General features: G+C 40.9%; 1 protein-coding gene across 1 annotated transcript in view; it reads left to right on the forward strand.

Annotated features, from left to right (window-relative positions):
- The window catches only part of SLIT3 (slit guidance ligand 3), a 592,929-nt gene that overhangs the window by 40,213 nt on the left and 531,026 nt on the right, over positions 1-21,690 (forward strand). Inside the window, exons 2-3 of the mRNA XM_025867066.2 lie at positions 4,730-4,801; positions 11,271-11,342. Coding sequence (XP_025722851.1) covers positions 4,730-4,801; positions 11,271-11,342 — 144 coding nt within the window. The remainder of the gene's footprint in view (positions 1-4,729; positions 4,802-11,270; positions 11,343-21,690) is intronic.

The following is a 21,690-nucleotide window of genomic DNA, read 5'->3' on the forward strand; positions in this document are numbered from 1 at the left end:
AATAGTATCTACCACATATGATTGCTGTCTGGATAAGAGAAAATGAACATACAGTTTTTAGGACAGTGCCTGGTGCATAGTTTGGGCCCAACAAACATCAGCTCTTATTAAGGCTTATCTTCAGTATTTTTATCTGTTTAAGGAAGATAATAACACCTACCTTTCAGAACTGTTGCAAAGAGAAAGAAAAAAAAAAAAGATGGAAAGACCCTGACTCAAAGATACTGCATTTGTCAGTATAGACTGCTATAACAAATAGGCCCAAAATTTCAGTGGCTTTAAGAATTATTTCTTGAATGTGTCTGAGTTTTATATAGCTAAATGGAGAGAAAGGGGAGGGAAGGTCTCTATTCCATGCAGTCATTCAAGGACTCAGGCTCTTTCTGTCTGCCATTCTTGGAGTCCTCCTCTGGACTTACTGAATTCAGCCCAAGCAGAGGGAAGAAAAAGATCGTGAAGGATTGGGCAGGAAGTGTTATCGGTCAGGCCTGAAGGCAGCATATATTGCCTCTGCCCGTGTAATAGTGAGAACTCAGTCACATGGTTGCCCCTCCCTGCCAGGGAAACTGAGAAATGTATGCTATCTGTGTATGTCAGACTGAGGGAAAATGGTTTGCTGGACAACTTGCTGGTCTCTGCCACAATGTTCAATGAATGGTACCCACTATTGCGATTATTAATATAACACCAGGGTGATTCTCATGGTATCCTAAGGCTCACTTGGAGAGATGGCCAACCCTAATTATGCAGTCTTTACTCCTGAGAACCTGAGACAAGGGCTGGTTCTCACTTCATTCCTAGAATGACAGGGTGTTTTTGGCCCCTGTGAGCCATATTTGACCATAATGACAGGACTGAGAATCTCAAGGGTGACAGGCAAGCACAGAAAGGACATGCCATTGAGAGTCATGTGAAGGAGGTTCCATTGTTAATGGGAAGTTAAACATTGAAAAGGTGTCTTTCTCTTCCTTTCTTTTCCATCTCTCTTTTGTTGCCAAACAAATCACTCCAAAACTTAATGGCTTAAGACAGTGCTCATTTTAGTATTCTCCCTCACAGTTTCTGTGGGCAGGAATTCAAGAGTAGTTCAGCTGGGTGATCTGGCTCAGAGTTTCTCATAAGTCATAACCAGATGGTAGCTGGAGCTGGAATCTCAAAGGTGTCCACACTTACGTGCCTGACCTCTACGCTGGAAAGAATCAAACAGCCAAGGTAGAACCGCTGGGGCTCCTCCAGCACCTCCCTGTCTCTCCCTGTCTCTGTCTCTCTCTCGTCTTCTCACGTGGTCTCACCAGTGGTGACCCTAGGCCTTCCGTTCTTCCAGCATGGCAGCTCAGGGCTCCCATGCAAGTGCTCCAAGACAGAGCCAGGCAGTTGCTTACTGCCTTTTCTAATCCATCCTCAGAAATTCTACAACATCATTCCTGCCCCAGGCTTGTCTAAGCAGTCATAAGTCCTGCTCACTTTCAAGGGAAAGGAACATAGACTCCACCTCTCCATGGCAGGCTCGTCAACGAAACAACTTGCAGGCATATATTAATACCACCCCACTTCCCTACTCTACCACTAGAACTGCAGTGGCTCCACATCTAGGGATCATGCTTGCAGATGGTTCAGAACACCGTCTGAACCATCTGCGAGGCTAAGATATACTGATTCTGATTCCCTCAAAGGCCAAAGCTGAAGGCTAAGAAATCAGGCTGAAGTTCCAGAGTAGCCTGGACTGGGACAACGGGGGCTAGGGGAGCAATGGGTACATGAGGTAGTGCAGCTTCTTCACAGTGCCCATTTAATTAAGTCCCACTTTCAGCCAAGCATACTTGCAGTCAAGGTTTTGTGCTTCTCGCCATTCCAAGGTTGCAAGTAGGAGAGGCTTACATAAAGCAGGGAGGCTCAGAGAAGTTAAAATACTGAAACTCACACAGCTGGGAGTCAGGGGTAGGGAAGAGATTTGAACCCTGACCTGTCTCACCTCAGAGCCCAGGAACGTGCTTCCTGACCTCCTTCCTGGCAGTCGGGCAGTGTGTGTGCTGGCAGGGCAGGGGGAGATTTGGAAATAGGTGTCTTAGAAATGTGAGAGGCGGGGTGCCTGGGTGGCTCAGTCATTAAGCGTCTACCTTCGGCTCAGGTCATGATCCCAGGGTCCTGGGATTGAGCCCCACATCGGGCTCCCTGCTCCATGGGGTGCCTGCTTCTCCCTCTCCCACTCCCCCTGCTTGTGTTCCCTCTCTCGCTGTGTCTCTCTCTGTCAAATAAATAAATAAAAAATCTTTGAAGAAAAAAAAAGAAATGTAAGAGGGAGGGGCAGCATGAGGGGGCTGCTTGTGGCACCATCTTACTACTTATTAGTCACAAAATGCACCCCTTTTACATCTACAGGAAGATAGTCTCCTGGAGATCCCAGGATTCATCTGTAGGCACAGAGTTTGGGGTGGTGCAGGCAACTGCTCTTGCACTGAAATTTCAGGGTGGAAGTGGCAGGTGCAGGTAAGAAGGCTGTAGTTCAACTAATGAGAGTAACAATAGCTGCCATGATTGAGTCTCTAACAAGTGCCGGGGAAGCACTGTATATGTGTCATCTCATTTGACCTTCACAAAAACCTTTGAACTTGAGGTGATCACCCTCCATTTGTGGATGGAGAAGCGGAGCCTCAGAGATGAAGTGAACTGCCCATAGGTCACTCAGCAGGCGACAGGGCAGGGACTCAAACTCAGGGCTGCTTGTCCCTGAGGCTCTGCCTCCCAAACACGGACTGTGTGCCTGGGGCAACCCCACAGCCTGTTCCCCCACCACCCTCGCCAAGCCCTCAGCCTTTCAGCAGCACACTTTGTGCACCTTCACGTAATAAATATTAATTGAAAATATTGGTGCCACAGCCACCAGCACAAGCTGCTGAGATACCATGCTGGGTCCTGGTAATTAAACCCTTAGTTGCATTGTCATATCTGTAGTTTTCAGTGTCCCCACACATCATTCCCGTTGAGACAGGAGTTGAGAAGAATACTCAGGGAGTATGAGCATGCACACATTCCCATCTGTGTGCTGCTGTCTGATCCTCAGACAGGTAACCTTTCTTTATTTCCCTGTGTAATTCTTGCTCTTCCTTTGCCAGCACTCAGCTGAGTCTGAGAAGTCTATATGTTGCCTCTCTCCATCACAGGCTAGTTAAGAAACAACTTGATTGCTATTTTAGATAGTGGAAAACTGGATGAGGAAGGGAGGTGGTTCCCAGGTGAGATTACCCAAGGACTCACTTGATTCTTATTTTGGTATTATTTTCAGTATCAGGAGACTAATCCCTCTTCATATAAAGTGCTAGAATCTGAAGATTGTTTCCCTGTTCCTTTAATACAGCTGTAGAGCTCACAAGCCCCTCTGAGACATGACTGCAGGATGGAAACTTTAGGCCCTGGCTAAGAATGTTAAAAGTAGTGACCATGTGGATGGGGATCTGTCATGGAGAAAATGGCCTCCTTAGTTCCTGAATGTTCAGGAAAAGAGAAAAGCCAGTTTACAAGTAACTTGTTGAAACTCCAATGTGGCCAGAACCCTGAAAATTTCTCAAGAAGGTATGGTAGATAGGAAATAGTCATTCAGCACCCATTATTAAGAACTGTAACATATTATTCGTGGTCTTTTTTTTTTTTTTTTTTGCATCTAGTCTTAGATAATGTTAGTGAACACAGAATATATATATATATACAGTTGTTCATAGGTTCATTCTTGACTTCGGTTTTCTCTAACCCTGGTTTTCTAATACCCATGGTGTCCCCTCTCCCCAACACAAATACCACCATAATGCTTTCAATTCTTCCATAGCAAATTCTTCTCTTTGGGACCATTTTTAGGAGCATAAACCTACTAGTTGAGTCAGGAGCAATCCATGTAACTGTCTTTCCCTAATGTATGAAATTAGCAAAGTTCCCTCTACTCTGTGCCAGGTACATACTCTCTAGATTGAGCTATGGAAGTTAAATGAGATATTACCTTTGCCCTCAGGGAGTTTGCAAACCAGCTGGAAAATAAACCAATACCTAGGTAGGTACCAAAGTCAGTCAAGATTCTTTTGGTTTCAAGTGATAGAAAATTCAACTCAAACTGTTTTAAGACAAAATATAAGGGAGCTGGCATAGATTGGCTCATGTAATTTCAAAATGCAGAAGTACCTGGCTTCAGGCATGGGTAGATCCACATACTCATAGGCTAGCACCAGGAATCAGTCTCTCCTTGACTCTGGAAAACTCTCTCTTCATGGTGGCAAGATGGTTTCTGGCAACGCTGAACAGCTTGGAAACCCAGTGGGGAGAGAGAGCTATTGGGAATTTGAGTCATGTATACTTTCCTGAAACAAGTACTGTTGTCAGAGGGAGTGAAGAGGGATTATAAGCCTAGCCTCGGTTAGGTCTGGATCTGGGAAGAGGGGTCAGCCTCACTTATGTGACATGGTCTGAGAGTTGGGGGAGGGAACTTCCAAAGAAAAAGTTGTTACCCAAAGAAGGGGCAACAGAAGCCAGGCAGCTAAATATAGCAGGGCTCTACTACATACATAATGGGTAGCTTATTCCATACAGTATCCTTAAGGTTGCTTGGGCATGCTCAGGGGATGGTATTAATCATTGGAATTACCTTCTGCTTGACAAGCAACATTCCTTCAAGCCAGTCTGGGTTGAATAGACCGTAAGTGTAACCTGCAAAAAAAATCTGACCCAAATTTGCTCTCTATTGCAGTGACCTGGACAGAAATAATATTACCAGGATCACCAAGATGGACTTCGCTGGACTCAAGAATCTCCGAGTCTTGTAAGTAACACATGGCTCTTCGACGCATTTTCATTTTCAGCTCTTTGGCCTTGTGAAAATGTTCTGCTGGCCTGACATTACACCCCTGTGCACTGGGTGACAGGAATTTACCATTCTTCAACAGAAAACCCTTCATTAGTAGACCCAGGTTTTCACGGGTATCTCATTCTGTGTCTCCATGCTGCCGGCTGGCCTAGACCGGTGGAAGAATTCAGTTCCAGTGACAGGGAAAACAGAAGGCTCTACATGAATAAATCAACATGCCGAGCTTCTAGGATGACAGCAATGTCAGCTTGACTAACCAGGCTACTCTTCCATAGAGATTATAATTTCTTCTCCAGCCTGTGCATTAAAAGAGCAATCCAAACAAAAGCTGTTTATCTTGTTACTTACTGAAGAGGAGGGGAGAAGGGAGGGAGAGAGTCAGACAGGGTCAGGGCCCCTGCTGTACACCCACAGCTGTACAGACAGGTAGCAAAACTTGAGATGGGTATTGATGCAACAGGGGAGCAAGGAATATCAGGTTTCCTTGCTACATATTGAACACCTTCACCCGTCCCTGAGTCTGTGAGTGATAAGGATGTGCCTAAATGCTTGTCCATTGGCAAGTCTGAAACATTTAGAGATACAAGAGAGGAGCAATTGGAGCCTCTCTGCTACTTTACTCAGAGGTTGATTTTGCCCCCTAAGTGTGGCTCCACACCTGGAGCACCGTCTGGGCAATCTGGCCAGTGCCTTGGTGTCTATTGTGTCATGGAATCTTGGTTGACAAATCACTGCTAGAAGCAGCAGCTGAAGTCTTGGTATCTGAAGCCACCTCCTTCTTTTTGCTAATAGCCCATTATAATACAAAGAATTTTATTGTAGGGACAGGAAGTACCAGGTTCTGGTCCTGCATCAAAATTAACTGTGCATGTGAATCTTGGGTGAATCACTATACCTCTCTGGGCCTCAGTTTGTTCATCTCTAAGTTAAGGAATGATAGTATACTAGTTCTGTAGGGCTACTGTAACAAAGGACCACACAGAGAGTGGCCTAACAAAAATTATTGTCTCACAGCTTCTGAGGCCAGAAAACCAAAGTCAGGGTAGCAACAGGGTTGGTTCCTTTTGAGGGCGATCCTGAGAGGGAAGATCTGATCCAGCCCCTTTTTTAGCTTCTGGTAGCCTCAGACATCCCTGGTTTCTAGATGGTTGTCTTCTCCCTGAGTCTCTCACATTGTCTTCCTTCTCTGCAGTCTCTGTTCACATTTTCTCTTGTTCTAAGGACACCAGTCATATTAGATTAGTGCACATCCTAATGACCCCATTTTAACTGAATTACCTCAGTGATGACCATATCTCAAAATAAGGTCACATTATGATAGCCTGGGGATTAGGACATCAACATAGGAATTTGGGGGCGATATAATTCCACCTATAACAAATAGTCAGAAGTCCTCCTAATTCTCACAGTTGCATGTATAATGCTTTATGATTTTATCATTTTTCATGAAGTCTGTTTATTCTCACTGCAACTTGTGGAATATTACTTGCCTAGCATTGCTTTTCTGACTGAAAAGTAGATAGTGGTGACAATGGTGATGATAACCAAAGTATATATGGTACCTGTTGCAGACCAAGCTCTGTGTTATGTGGTTATTAACCCCTATCTGCCCAGAGGAAACAGGCACAGTTGGTTGAGTTGTCCCAGCTTCACATGGCAGGTAACTATGCTAAGGAGAAGTCAGAACCCAGAACGTGTGTTTTCTAACCTCTGTGCAGAGCTGCTGTCCATTTGCATTATAGAAATTTTAGAAAACCAAGAGGAAATAGTCTACCCATCTTAAAAATGCAGCCCTGATGGGCAAATAAGTGGCTTACCTGAGTTTCCCTGAACACCAGTGTGTGCGGACGCTAGGATCTGAATGGTGGGCCTCCAGACAGCAGATGTTTTCCCCTTGATACATTCTCCAGATGTGGCATGTCCACACTCCTCTCACCATCCTCAGGAGGAAGGTGGTGGGGGTAGAAGGGGGAGCCTCTACCCTCTGCTGAGTCTTCTGCCCTAAGCAGTCACGTGTATGTCTAATGACTGGCAGCTCTCCTGAGATATGTGTGGGACAGAATTGAGACTGGGATGGGTTGAGGGGATTCCGTGGCTCAGTTTTAGAGTAACATTTATTGAAGAGATAGAGGTGGTAAACTCCTGATTGCAGGTCATGTGACAGCTTAAAAAACAAACAGTTAACTTCTCTCTTTGTTTCCATTTCCCCCCCCCCCCCCCCCGGCATCTGTGAGAGATTTCCTTTCATAGGAGTCACAAATTTCACCTAATGCTTCATTTTCTAACCAAGTCAGAAAAGAAAACCCTTTGATTTTCTTACCATTACATCAGAAAGGCTAATAAAAATTCCAGTTTCCATATCTGCTCTCTGCAAATAGAAAGTTTAAAATAATCACAAAAGATTGTATTAATATCCTCTGGATGGTCTACAAAACATTCCTTTGACTCCAGTTTATCTTTCCTTTAATTGGCACATTCTTCTTATTTTGATAAGCAACACCAAAACACTCCCCCTTCCCCCCTTTATAGACTCTGTTAATATATTGTGTTTCATTATCTTCCTTATCAACTCAAAGACAATCCCATTCTAGTGGCCCTTTATTACTGTGAAAGAATCTGCTAGGTGGGATAGCTGAAATGCTTTCTCACACCAGTAAAATACCCAGACATTTAAACCATATTTTCTCCCACTCTATTCTTTTTAGCTGAGTAACCTAGACAACTATCTTTTTTGAAAAGCTTTCATCACACCTTGGCACATTCCCTGTATCTGTTTCTTATTTACAATTTATAGTGAAGCCAGAAAAGACTCAATAGTCTTGAATAATTTGAGCTTGCCACCTATTTCCATGCAGAACTATTAATACAGTGCAGGTGAATGGGCAAAAGCAGATAAAATGGAGATTGGGGAACTTTGGTCTCATCCAAAGGCAATTTTCCCCAAATAAAGTACATTCAAGGAGAAGATATAAGAATTGCCCATAACAATTCTTTCTCCCACAGGATGGGAGTAGCAAAAGATCTCTTCTGGTGTTATCAATTATATTCCCTTTCTTAGTAGTCTGTTGCAAGAACTCTGCTATGCCCACAATGTGGGAGCCAGCTTTATCACAAATGGGGTTAATAAAAGAGTTAAACTCCTCCCCAGCCATCATCACATGGGGTGATTTCTAATTCTGATCCAGTGTTAAAACTAAAAAAATAACAATGCCAAAAGAGCTGAACACCGTCTGTCTGTCTCTAACTCAGAACAGACTCATGGACAGCCCTTCTGGGCATCCAGTCTTTCCTGGATCCCTGACCTCCTGCATCTGGTCAGTAAAATGAGAGTGACATCAATGGCATTAGCCCAAGCTCCTGAATTGCATCTCAGCCTAGAAGTCTGGATGTAAGGTTCACAGCTTCTTTATTCATTCATTCATTCATTCATTCATTCATCAGATGTTGATTATTTATTGCACCTTTAAAAGTCAGGTACTAGGCTGGTCTCTGATAGGTCTAGAAAGGGACCCTAGCTACCTTACCAGCCAGGACTCCAGCAGGAAAGAGATGACACTCACTCAGGACAAATAAGGAGAGCTAAATAAAGAATTATTTACAAAGGTGTGGGCAAAGTTAAGAGAAACCAAGAAGACATGGTGTGGTTTCCTGGGACTAGCAACAGGGAGCCACAACAGTTCTCTGGGCCTCAAGGAGCAGTGAGAGGAAGTGGTTCTTTGAACCCACAAAGGTAGGAACTGCCTGACAGGATCTGGGGTCTTAGGTAGAGGGACACAGTCTATCTGAAGTCACTTGGCAGGGAAGGAGGTAGGAATAAATCCCCGAATATCACTCCATCCCACCATCTCATTTTCTGCTGGTGACTTCCATTGGCTTACTCAACTGGAAACTAGAGTCAGAGAAGCTTCTTGAAGTGATAAAAATTAGCCTCCCAGAGCCTGAGCAAAGTAGAGAAGGGGCAGATATCTAATATAGATATATTTGCATTTTTTGACTCCCCTTTCTGAAAGAAGGTAATAGTGTTAGATTAATTAGTACAGAACTAAAAAATTCATCATAGGAGACTGGAGTTAAACTCCTTCAGAAACCCAGCAAGAATATCACACTCAGGGGCGCCTGGGTGGCTCAGTCATTAAACATCTGCCTTCGGCTCTGGTCATGATCCCAGGGTCCTGGGATCGAGCCCCGCATCGGGCTCCCTGCTTGGTGGGAAGCTTGCTTCTCTCTCTCCCGCTCATCCTGCTTATGTTCCCTCTCTCGCTGTGACTCTCTTTGTCAATTGAATAAAATCTTAAAAAAAAAAAAAAAAAAGAATATCACAGTCACTCTAGGGTTGCTCCTTGTTATAATTAGGAACTTAACAATAACAAACACTGTGATGGATTGACTGATAGTAAAAACCCAGCTCAACAAATCCGTAGTCACTAATATTGAACTGGTTCCCTGTTTAGCGAGATGTGCTAGTGTGAGTCTGTTGCCATTCCAAGGCCTTCCTTGCCATATGGCAGAATAGAGAGAAAGACAGGGGAAGGAAAAAAGAACATTTATTAAGCCTCTAACTGTACTCCAGATCCTGGACTAGATAATTTACACACTCTCTTCCATTTTTATCCTCACAAGAACTTATGAGATTTTTTTTTTAAATTTTCTAAATAAGGAAACAAGAGTCCCTGAGAGGTCGACTAGATAGTCCAGTGCCACACCATCTGCTGGTAAGAAAGCAGAACAGGGGTTTTTATACCAGATTTGACAAGCACACCAGACTGGGGGGTTAGAGAGTCTATCCTAGCTGGCTGTATGACTTTATCCAAATAATTTCTCCCTGGATGAGTCTCTTAGCCTCCCTACTCCATGATGTCCATATCTGTTAAGTAAGAAGCCTGTAAGGGGCCAGAGGGACATGAATGTATGAACTGGAGTGGGTGAGGACTGAGGCAGACTGAGGGGCCTGTGTGCCTTGCCTGACCCCATACTCAGTTCCCACCAATTGTTGGTATTTGGAAACACAGGAGCTGAATTTTCAAAAGAAGTTTCTTTTGTGATATGTGTGTGTGATATTGATTTTTAATTGTTTGTGAAAAACTCACAAAAAAATGTAAAATATCATTGAACCCAAACAAAATACCCTTATCACTCTGATTGTCTGAGTCAGACACTTCTTATGTCCTAGACTAGCCTTTTCCTTGATAGAAAATCAGTATGTTATGTAGCCCCAAGGCATCTTTAGTTTTTCATTATTCAAAAGCCTTTATTAAGTGGCTACTGTGCTAGGCAAGTGTGGTAGGGCGAGGAGTATGATAACGAACAGAAGTTCTTACCTTCTTAGTCCCTTGGCATAGTGGGGACGATGGACTTGAAAATAAACACAAGGACCCAAGTGTTAATCCCAAGAAGTACAGGGGTTATGAAATGCCTCAGAGGTGGTGGGCAAGCAATGGATGGAATCATTTTGAAATGAAGGCCAACCTTCCTTAAAGCTGCCTTCCATCCTTCTGTTTTTCCTTCAGGTGCTCAGGGCACCTCTCCTCCTTTGTAATCCAGGGGCACCCACAGCCCTTCTTAAACTCCAACTTCCAAGGACACATCCTTCAAACACAACTGCATCGCCCTAAGTCTCATTCAGCCAGCAGGATTCGTCCTGGATGGAAACTGGGCAACCTCATTGCTTCTCTTCCCTCATTGTTTCCCTTAGCCTAGCTAATCCTGTTTAAGCTGCCGTTGTGTGTGTGTGTGTGTGTGTGTTTTAAGTTAGGGAAACAAATGTTTCATTGTATACTCAATTCTTAGGGTATGCCACATGCTTGAAACAACCTCACTTAAGCAAAGTGTTTAGGTTTTTAATCATCTGCATGGAGGACTTTAGAGGTCAGCAGAGACTGTGACTGGACTAGCTTTTGTGACCATCACCCTCACGTTGGGAACAGCCAGGCCCCGGGTGAGGAGAGTTCCTAGTACAGGCAGTTGTCCAACAGTAGGGTCACCCTTTCTACTAGGTGACCCAGAGACAGAGTACACAGAGAAGGCCCTTTTTAATGAAGTATTTTTGCATCCTTAGAGGAGGGAGCTCCAAGGGAAGAGATGCTGAATATATGTGTGGTTTTTATAAGAAGCAGCTTTTACCTCTTCCTTTTCTGTGCAACATCCTGCAGTGCTTGGGGGGACATTTGCTGAGAACATTCTTAAAATAGAGGCATGGAAACCAATCTGTCAGGTAGAAGTGTGCAGGCGGCGAAACCCTGGTTACCGTGACACCAAGCTGGCATGTGAATTATCTTGTCCCACCAGACTGATCCCGGCTGGGGGGTGGGGGGCAGGGCAGAGTGTTGTGGGAGGGGCCGAGTGGCCCTGGCTGCCGGGCCTGAAGCCTAGCGCCAGGACCCCTGAGGCCCCTTGTCCTTGACCGCTGCTGTTTCTGTGGTTCTAGGCATCTGGAAGACAACCAGGTCAGCGTCATTGAGAGAGGCGCCTTCCAGGATCTGAAGCAGCTGGAGCGATTGTAAGTACAATACAACCTCCTTTCTTGAAAAGTCTCCTTCTTCTTCTTCTTCTTTTTTTTTTTTTTTTTTTTTTGGTAAATTGTCTTCATTGCGACCTTGCCAAGAAAAAGTCTCCGATGCTTAATGAAATGTTTGCTATTTTATTTAAAGCACGTTAGATACATGTTAAAGAGACACTGAGATCCTTTTAAGCTCTTTTTCTTTCTTTTATGTTTTTTAAACTCTTTTACTTTAAAAGATGCTAGAATTGGCATCTGGGGTTTATTTTTCTTCTTCCCAGGCTTGAGCTGTTGCTATTGATATCTGTACATGGGGCTGGTTCTTGCCCAAGCCTCTTCCCTTTTGCCGAGGGTGGAAGCTGGCAGTCGGTTTCACTGTCATGGAGGCCGGTGTTAGATATTCGCTGTCCCCAAGCAGCCTTTGCCCCTCTAGGGAGAGGAAGGGTGGGAGAGTGGGCAGGCCCTTCAGTGTGCCTGCATTTCCGCTGAGCATCAGCCTGTGTCAGGAAGCCCCCATGTTTCCATGAGGGAATGTGGTGCTAGGGTTTAAAAATAGGCTGCTCTTCTGACTGTCAGAGGGAGAGACGAAGAGCAGTGGGGATGGAGATGGATGGAGCCTCCCCTGGTTTTGATGATTAATGCATCTGCAGAAACCTCTTGGGTCACTCGGATGGGGCTGCTGCTCAGGTGGTTAAGTGGGCAGCATCACCTTTCCTCAGTTAATCACACCTGGCAGCTCATAACATCTGGATATTTGCTTCCTGCCTTCTAAGTGGGGCCTGTCCCCAAGAGCACTCAGTCATGCCAGTGGGCGGCTCTCTTCCATGTTTCCCTCCGCATCCTGGTTGGCCTGACATTTCAGCCTCTTGTCCCTGCAGTTGGGGCACAGGGCTGCGACAGCTCACTGCTCCACCAGCCTCCCTAGAAGGATCCTGCTCCATTTACCTGTCCTGTTGCCAAATCTCAGCTACAGAGATGGGCTTGGGTCAGGTGGAGGGCCTGCCACCAACGTGTTTGCTTTGTGATCTGCCATCTTTTCCCTTGGACTCATTGGACCTGGGGCGACACGAGTATTATCCAGCAAAACCCTGTACTCCCCCTGCTTTGTGTGAACCGTCTCCTTTATTGCTCTCCATCTGGGTCAAAGGTCACTATGTTCTGTTGTTGGTTTAAAAATATGACATTTATTTCTTATAAGGGGAAAGAGTTCTAAAAATAATGAATGCTGCCTCTGTTTACGCTTATATTTTTAAGTTTCTTGAAACTTAAATTCTCCTTATTTAGACCAAGGGAAAAATAAAAGTATTTGTTGAACCTGGTTCCTTTGTATGAGGTATTAAACATTTCTATGGAAGAGTAAATATATAGTTCTTTGTGAAAAGGCCACCTCTTGCTTAGTCTTCTGATTAGAAGGGTAAATAAACTCCTGATTTATTCATTTCATGATTGTTGGGAGGGAACTAATTGATAATTGAGTACCTTGGACATGCTTGGAACTATGCCGATGTTTTATATGCTATCTGTTGTTTTATCCCCACTAAATCCCTACGAGGTTTTATTACTCTCATTTTGCAGATGAAGAAACAGAGGCCCAGGGAGATGAAGCCAAAGAATTGTCAGGGGTTGGGGGGGGGTAGCCAAGATTCAGAGCCACATCTGTCTGACATCAAAGCCCATGCCCTTTCATGCTTCTGTGCTGTGGACATTAGATGAAGTGTGATCTTTAGCAATGGCCCTGCAAATGGCCTCTCACATACCCACCTAACTCCAGGGAATATCGGTGAAATATGCTGGCAAAAAGTGCTTTTCTTTGGCTTGGTGAACACAGTGGGGACAGGCCCCACTTAGAGGGCAGAAGTACCATGCATGTCTGCGGGACTGAGGGGCTTACAACTGCAGGGTAAACCTGGCTATTTCTTTACTTTGGTGTATTAGGAGGCTAATGCTTGCTACTGTACTCGATAAACCCGCAAATCTCATGGCTTAACACAGAAGTTTACTTTTTATTCATATCCAACCCAATAAGGGCATTCTTGGTTGCTGGGCCTCCCTCCTCCAAGGGGAGACTCAGGAACACAGGTTCTTTTCACTCCTCAGCTCTGCCATCTTTAAACCTTGGCTACCAAGGTACCAATGGGTATCTGAATCAAGCCACTGGAAGGGAAGACAGCATGAAGGATTACATATGGGAGGTTTTTATGGGCCAGACCTGGAAAGAGTACATATGACTTCCAGTATTACATACCTTGGATTAGAAATTGTTCACATGTCCACAGTAAGCTGCAGAAGAGGCTAGGAAACTTAATCAAGCTATATGCCCAGGAAATAGAGGAAGCAGAATTAGTGAACAGCTAACCAGTCTCTGATTTATACTGCAAGTGATCTAAAGAAGTACTTGGGCAGGAAGAAGAATGAAAAGTATGGGTGGCTGGACCAGCATGCACAGTTGGATGGGCCTCCTTAGTCAAGGCTTTCCAATGTCAACGAGAGAGGGTGTGTATAACATTATTCTGACGTGTTAATCTGGTGTTAGTTATCCAGTCTGTCCCCAAACAGACTGAGAGCTATAGAATGGGAAAATATAACATATTTGCTGCTAACAACTGAAGAAAGAGATGGCTGATTGTGCCATCTGCAGTGCTCACTCCTGACTTACCTTACCTGTGTCTCTCTATTTGGTAGTAGATTCATCTTTATTGATCATACTCTGAAATATAGCCTGAAAATTATATGGGTTTTGATAATTCATTTCTGAAGTATTGATTTTCATTATGAATGGGCTTTATTGATTTGATCTCTTGAGCCTTAAAGGGGAGAGAATTCTGTCCCTCAGTTGTCAAATCAGAGTTCTCTGTTCTTCCATGAAAGTGCCTCTGCTGCAGACTGAGTTGCCTGCCTCTCCTCACATACAACACTGATTGCCCTTATCACAGCAGTTATCATACCATCTGTTAATTCCCTACTTGCCTATTGTCTCTCTCCAAAACCACGAGTATGTTGAAGTCAGAAATCATGTTTCATTAGGTCTTAATCTCAAAGCTTTGCACAAGGCATGATAGTAAGTACTTGTGGAATACTTATCAAATACTTGGGTTTTTGTTCTATACTAATGGTTCTGAAGTGGAACCAGTTCCCCCCACCCCCCACCCAGAGGACACTTGGAAATGTCTGGAGATATTTTTGGTTGTGACAACTGGAGTATGCTACTGGTATATAATGGGTAGAGGTCAGGAATGCTGCTAATGCACAGAACATCCTACAATGCATAGGACAGCTCCCACAACAGAAAATTATCTGGTCCAGAGTGTTAATAGTGCTGAGGTTGAGAAACTCTGCTCTTTACCTACTATGTATCAGATAGCATCATAGACGCTTGACATATGCCATCTCATTTAATCCATACAACAATTTTTCAAGGTTAGAATTACTGTGTCCATGATGTGACAATATAAAATTCAAAGCATTGGCTATAAAGTATTGTTGCTAAGTATGTCTCCCCTACATCTAATTTAGCTACATTTCACTTTTGATTTCCCAAGAGTAGACAGGTTAGAGGACCAAGTTAAATGAAACCAAGAGGAACAAGTAAATCCTAAAGATGGAACATTCTATAAGACAACTGCCTTGGTCTCTTCCAAAAATCAATGTCATGAAAGAGATGGGAGTTGACTGTTGTAGATTAAAAGAAGCTTAAGATAGAAACAGTAGCAAAAAGTTGGGAGGGTCAATGGAGTTTAAATGGTCTAAGATCTTTGAATTATCCAGGAAGTGATAATAGCACTAATGTTTATATCCTTATTAAATCAAGGATGCATGTTGCAACCTGTAGGATAACCTCTAAAAAGAACAGAAAATATAATAACCTAATAGAGGGAGAAAGGACATAGAATGACACAAAGAAAAATATGGTTAATTCAAATGAGGGATAAAGGGAAAGAAAAAGGAATATAGAACAAATGAGACAAAGAGAAAACAAATAATAAGATGCTCTTAAACACAAAAATATCGTAACTACTGTATATGTAAATGGATTAATCCTCCACTTAAAAGAGAGTGGATAAAAAACAAACAATAATTATATGCTTTTTACAAAGACAAACATTAAACAAGAAGATAGAGAAAAATTGTAAGTAAAAGGATAGAAAAGATACCATGAAAATACTAACCAAAAGAAGGATGGTGTGGCTTTATTAATACTACATAAAATAGACTTTTATTTTTTTAAGATTATCTATTTATTTGAGAGATAGAGCAAGTGAGCACACAGAGCTAGTGAGAGAGAACCTGAGTGGGGGGAGGAGCAGAGGGAGAGGGAGAAGCACGCTCCCCGTTGAGCAGGGAGCCTGATGCAGGGCTCGATCCCAGGACCCTGGAATCATGACCTGAGCTGAAGGCAGACGCTTAACCGCCTGAGTCACCCAGGCACCCCCATAAAATAGACTTTTTAAAAAATAACATTACTGGAGATAAAGAGGGCTATTTAAAAATGACAAAGGAATAAATACACCAGAAAGATACAAAGAATTTGTATTTGTATGTTTCTAAAAACATAGCCTGACAATACATAAAGCAAATATTGACAGGATTAAAAGGATAGACAAGTTTACATTCATAGTTAAAATACTGTTTTTGTAATTAATAGGTTAAGGAGATATAATCATTTGTAACAATCTAGACTATTATAAGTAACAATATGAAATACTATTAATAATAATATGGAACAATATAGCAAAGTTTGCAAACCTGACCTAATTGATACCTAGAAAACACTGCAACCAGAAAAATGTAGAATAAACATTTTTTTCAAGTACATATGAAACCTTTATCAAGCACTGGTCTACAAAGCAGGTCTCAAAAATATCAAAGGGTTGAAATCATATGGAGTATTTTCTCTGGCCACAGTAGAAATATTCAAGAAGTCAATAAGAAAACAATAACTAGAAAATTTCAAAATATTTGGAAATTGAGTAATATACTTCAAAATAACGTCTGAGTCAAAGAACATACCATAGGGGAAATTGGAAAACATTTTCTGAATGTTAATAAACACATAGTATATCACAATGTATGGATTGCAGCCAAAGCCATGCTCAGAAGAAAATGGATAGCCTTTTAAGTTATATTATTCAATTTATGATATATGTATATGATCATATATTTAAAAAGAAATAAGGATAAAATCTTTTTTTCTAGTTTTTTTTATTATGTTCATTTAGCCAACATATAATACATCATTAGTTTTTGATGTAGTATTCAACGATTCATTAGTTGCATATAACACCCAGTGCTCATCGCCACACATGCTCTCCTTAATACCCATCGCCCAGATAAAATCTTGATGAAAGTACCCATCTTAAGAAGCTAGAAAAAGAACAAAAACGTAGAAGGAAGGAAATCAGTAAGAGCAGAAGCATATGAAATAGAAACATATATATAATGTTTAAGAACTCTGGAAAGCCAGACTTTCATTCTTGACATAATAAAATTACAAAAACTAGCAAGACTGATCAGAAAACAAAAAAGAAAGAAGACCAAATTGCCTATATGAAGGATAAAAAGGAGGACATATCTATGGATTTTACACATTAAAGTGATAATAAGAGTAGATTTTGAAGAACGTTAGTTCAATGAATTTAAAGATTAAGTGGAATTTAAAACTGAGGCAAGGAGGGGTAGAAAATCTATATAGTCCTATATCTATTAAAGAAATTAAATCTTTAATTAAAACATTCCACCAAACAATCTAGACTCAGATGGCTTCGCTAGTGAATTCTACCAAAGTTTTAAGGAGCCAATAATATCAATTTAACATAAATTCATTCTACAAAAAGAATAGACATTTGTCATTTGGACAATATAATTTTCATAGCAAAATCCAACAAGAACATTTCAAAAAAATATAAACCAACATATTTCATGAATATTTATATGAATTTTCTAACAAAATATTAGCAAAGTGAATTTAGTAGTACATGAAAAGGATATATTACAACCAAGTTTGGATTATTCAAGGAAGACCAGGTTGGTTTAATATTTGAAAATCCTCTCCCAAATTAAAAAATGCTGAACAACTAGGATAGCAAAACCAAAGACATACACAACATCCATAATAAAAGTAGTTGACAAAGTATTTTAGTAAACCCCTAAGTATGCAGCAAAAAAACAACTGATGGTTACAAGACTGTTGTATTATCTCATCTGTGTGGGACGAAGCAGAGGGAAGCCATCTGAAATTCTTATGACTCTGAGAACAGGAGATCGCTTAAATAACCAGGATGTACTCATTGGAAAACACAGTGGCCAACCTGAGAAAAGCCGCCAAAAATGGAAGGGAGTTGGATTAGATCCAATTCATGGTAAGTACAAAAAAACCATGATGTGATAATGACTGATAGTACTTGGAGTATTCCAAGCCCTATAAATTCTTCAAACTAACAAAAACAGGGCTCTTTTTCAAAGACAGGCCTAGCATTGATAAGAAACTCCTGAGTATAGTTGATCAGAACAGGAACAACAGTAGAAATGAAAAGAGAACTTCTTGATGAAAAGTGAGAAAACACCAGAAGAGTTAGATCTTAGAAAATCCAAGGCCATGTTTTTCATTAGTTTGTGCAAAAGAAAAAACAAGGATGAACTTTAGACTCTTGAAGCTAAGAAAGCTATCACTTCCCACCCCTCCCTCATAAAACTATAGGAATTTCTTTCATTTAAGAAATAAGCAACCAAAAAGATTATGGTTGAAGCACATACAACGTGTTTTTTCATAAGAAAAATAAAAAAAATAGTAAGAGGTATAATAACCCTTCTAGAAACAATGAAAACATGCAAGAGAGAGATGAAACAATGAAAACATGCAAAACAGATGAAAACTATAACAGAATAGTTCAAAACTAGCCACACAAATTTAAGGTCTTATAAACTATAAAAGTACAACATAAATTTGAATTTTAAAAATTCAGAAATTAGATGATGAGAGAAAAATAGAATATGGAAGGAGGGATGAAGAACTCAGGGAAAAATTTTGATATACAAGAACTAATTTCAAAATATATACTGTCAATTTTGAAGAAGAATGAACTTGGAAGAATCACACTATCCAATTTTAAGACCTGCTATAAAGCTACAGTAGTCAAGACAGGATGGCATTGGTGAAATAACAGACATATGAATTAACAGAACAGAATAAAAAAAAAAAAAGAAACAGACCCATTCAAAGATAGTTAATTGACTTTTGACAAAAGTACAAAGATAATTCAATGGAGAAAGAATAGTCTTTTCAACAATGGTACTGGGACAATTGGATGTTCATATGTAGAAATTGAACCTAGGCATAAACCTTACATCTTACACAGAATTTAACTCAAAGTGGATCATAGACCTGAATGTGAAATGTAAAACTGTTAAACTTCTAAGAGAGACAAGAGAAAAAATTACATGACCTTGGTTTTGGGAATGCGTTTCTCAATATAACAACAAAAACATGATCCACAAAAGAAAAAAAAATTGATCAATTAAACTTTATTGAAATTAAAAACTTCTGCTCCACAAAGGGCACTGTTAGGAGAATGAAATGTCACAGACTGGAAGAAAATTTTTGCAAAATGCAAAATGGGGGTGGAGGGGCTTAGGATGGTGAAATTATGCTGTATGATACTGAAATAGTGAATATATGACATTTGCATTGATAAAAGCCCATAGAATTTTATAGCATACAGGGTGAACCTTAGTGCATGAACATTCTTTAAAAAAAAAAATATTTTATTTATTTATTTGAGAGAGAGAGTGTGAGAGAAAGCACGAGAGTGGGGAGGGTCAAAGGGAGAAGCAGACTCCCTGCCGAGCAGAGAGCCTGACATGGGACTAGATCCTGGGACTCCAGGATCATGACCTAGGCCAAAGACAGACACCCAACCAACTGAGCCACCCAGGCACCTGCATGAACATTTCTAAAAATTATTTAGAAAATTGGAGGATCCCAAGATGGAATACAGACTGTGATGAATATATGAATCAACCTCTTGAAGGTGATGGGGGAAAGGTGCTGACCTAAGTAGATTTGGAAATCAGTCTATGAGACAGAAGGCAAAAGGAATCACACATAAGAACTGTACTGTAGTTAACAAAGTTGTTTCCCATAGGAGTATGAGTTAACAATTCTGAAGTCACTGTACATGTGTATTGGAATTGAACAATGGATGGTGGATGGTAGAGACAGGTTTCTTGTTGCTGAAATGGGTGGTTACAGATAGGCAGTGAAGAAAACTATAATCCTTGTGTCAACGGATTAGAGTTGGAGACATCAGTATAAACAAATGTTTAGCCTAATATAGATATGTTCACTTAATACAGATGGATATATACATAGAAATATATTGGCATGTAAAGATACGTGTTTGTACACACATATTTCCTTGCTTTATTAGTACAAGAGCCTAGAAGTGATGACACCACAATAGCAATGAGCACACCTAGTGCCCAGATCTTGGTTTCTAATACCATTCTCCAATAAAAGGGAGCTAAGGTTCTTGGAGAAATGGGATGATTCTAGGACTGGGCATGAGATAGATTGTGCCAGAAAGGGAGTGCTCAAAACAAAACAAAACCCACAATTAGGGGATATGTTAAAAGGACATAGGAGCAAACTGAAAGAGCTCCTAATGGCCAAAGCTGAAATAATTTCAGCGATAAATAAACAAATTGGTATTGGATTATAACCAAAGTATAAAATATCCATGAGTCCCATACTGACATAAATAAATGATTGGACAAATAAATGAATGGGGAGAGGAGAACTCTCTCATGCAGAAAAATTCTAAGTGATTTATGTAGATTTTCTGCCCTTAAGGAGGTGGAGCATAACTCTCCACTCCTTAAATGTAGGCTTTGCATGGTAATTTCCGTCAAAGAGTACTGTATGAAAAGGGGAGGGCAAAGCATAGAAATTTCACAGTGGAGAAATATGACATACACTACTACCTCAGCTAGATGATCAAGGCCAATATCCAAAGTGCTAAGTCATGTTAATAATATGTACCTTTGGTATGATGTAATGTAAATAGCACTTTACGTCTGTGATCTCTATCTCAAAAACCCATAACTACATGCTAATGAGAAAAACAACAGACAAATTCCAATGGAGGGACATTCTTAAAAACATCTGAACAGTTCTCCTCAAAACTGTCAAAAGTCATCAAAAACAAGAGAAGTCAGTGAAATTGTTAGAGCCAAAAGGAACATAAGGAGACATGAAGACTAAATGTAATGTGGCATCCTGGATGGTATCCTCAAACAGAAAAAAAAGATACAGGTAAAAACTAAGGGAATCCGAATAAAGTATTGACTTCAGTTAATAATAATGTATCAATATTGGCTAGGTGCTCTGTACTGTCTTCCCAACTTTTATGTATATTTAAATCTATTCTACTATATAAAGTTTATTTTGAGAAAAGTTCACTATGCCAAACCCTACTTGAATTATAGATTCATAAGCAAAATAAATGTTATTGTTTTACACCAAAAATACATGCATACATGTATTTGTGTGGAATGGAATTGTGTCAGTGCTAGAGTTTTTAAGAATACAGTGGAACCCTTGCCTTCAAGCTGCTTACAGTCTACTTAGGAAGGAAAGCATTAAACACAAACTTTTCAACATGGCAGATAGTGAACCCTTGAGAGTACAGAGGAATGACCACCTCTACTGGTAAGACCAGAGAAAGCTTTACCCAGGAGGCATCACTTGAACCAAGTCTTGAAGATCAAATAGGATCTTGAGGGCAGATAAATGCTTTAAGAGAAAAGGAAAATGAGTAATTTTTTTCAATCAATAAGTTAATATAGAGGTTAAGAGGATTTAAGAGGAAGTGATAAATGCAGAAGTCAAAGACATTCTATCACATTTATACAAATCTCTGAGGAAGAAAACTAAGCAATTAATCTGCAAAACTCTTTGGCAGTATCATCTGCAGCTGAACATACACATACCCCATGACCCAGCAGTTCCACTCCTGGATATACATCCCATAAAAAGACCTACACAAGAATGTTCATAGGAGCACTATTTGTAATAGCCCCAAAGTGGAAACAGGCCAAATGCTCATCAGCATGAGCAAAAATAGTTTGTGGTCTATTCATATGTTGGAATAGCCTGATGGAAAATGAAAAATTACCCCAACACACACACACACGAAACTGCTGTATGTAACAACATGATAAATCTCAGAAACAGAATGAGTGACAAAAGCCAGACATAAAAGAATATATATTACCTGATTTCATTTATATAATCTTCCAAACAGGCACAACTAATCTACGGTATTACAAGTCATGGTAGTGTTTACCCTCTCAT

Source organism: Callorhinus ursinus, unplaced genomic scaffold, assembly GCF_003265705.2.
Source record: "Callorhinus ursinus isolate GAN/ISIS: 27379988/994484 unplaced genomic scaffold, GSC_fseal_2.0 scaffold3, whole genome shotgun sequence".
NCBI lineage: Eukaryota > Metazoa > Chordata > Mammalia > Carnivora > Otariidae > Callorhinus > Callorhinus ursinus.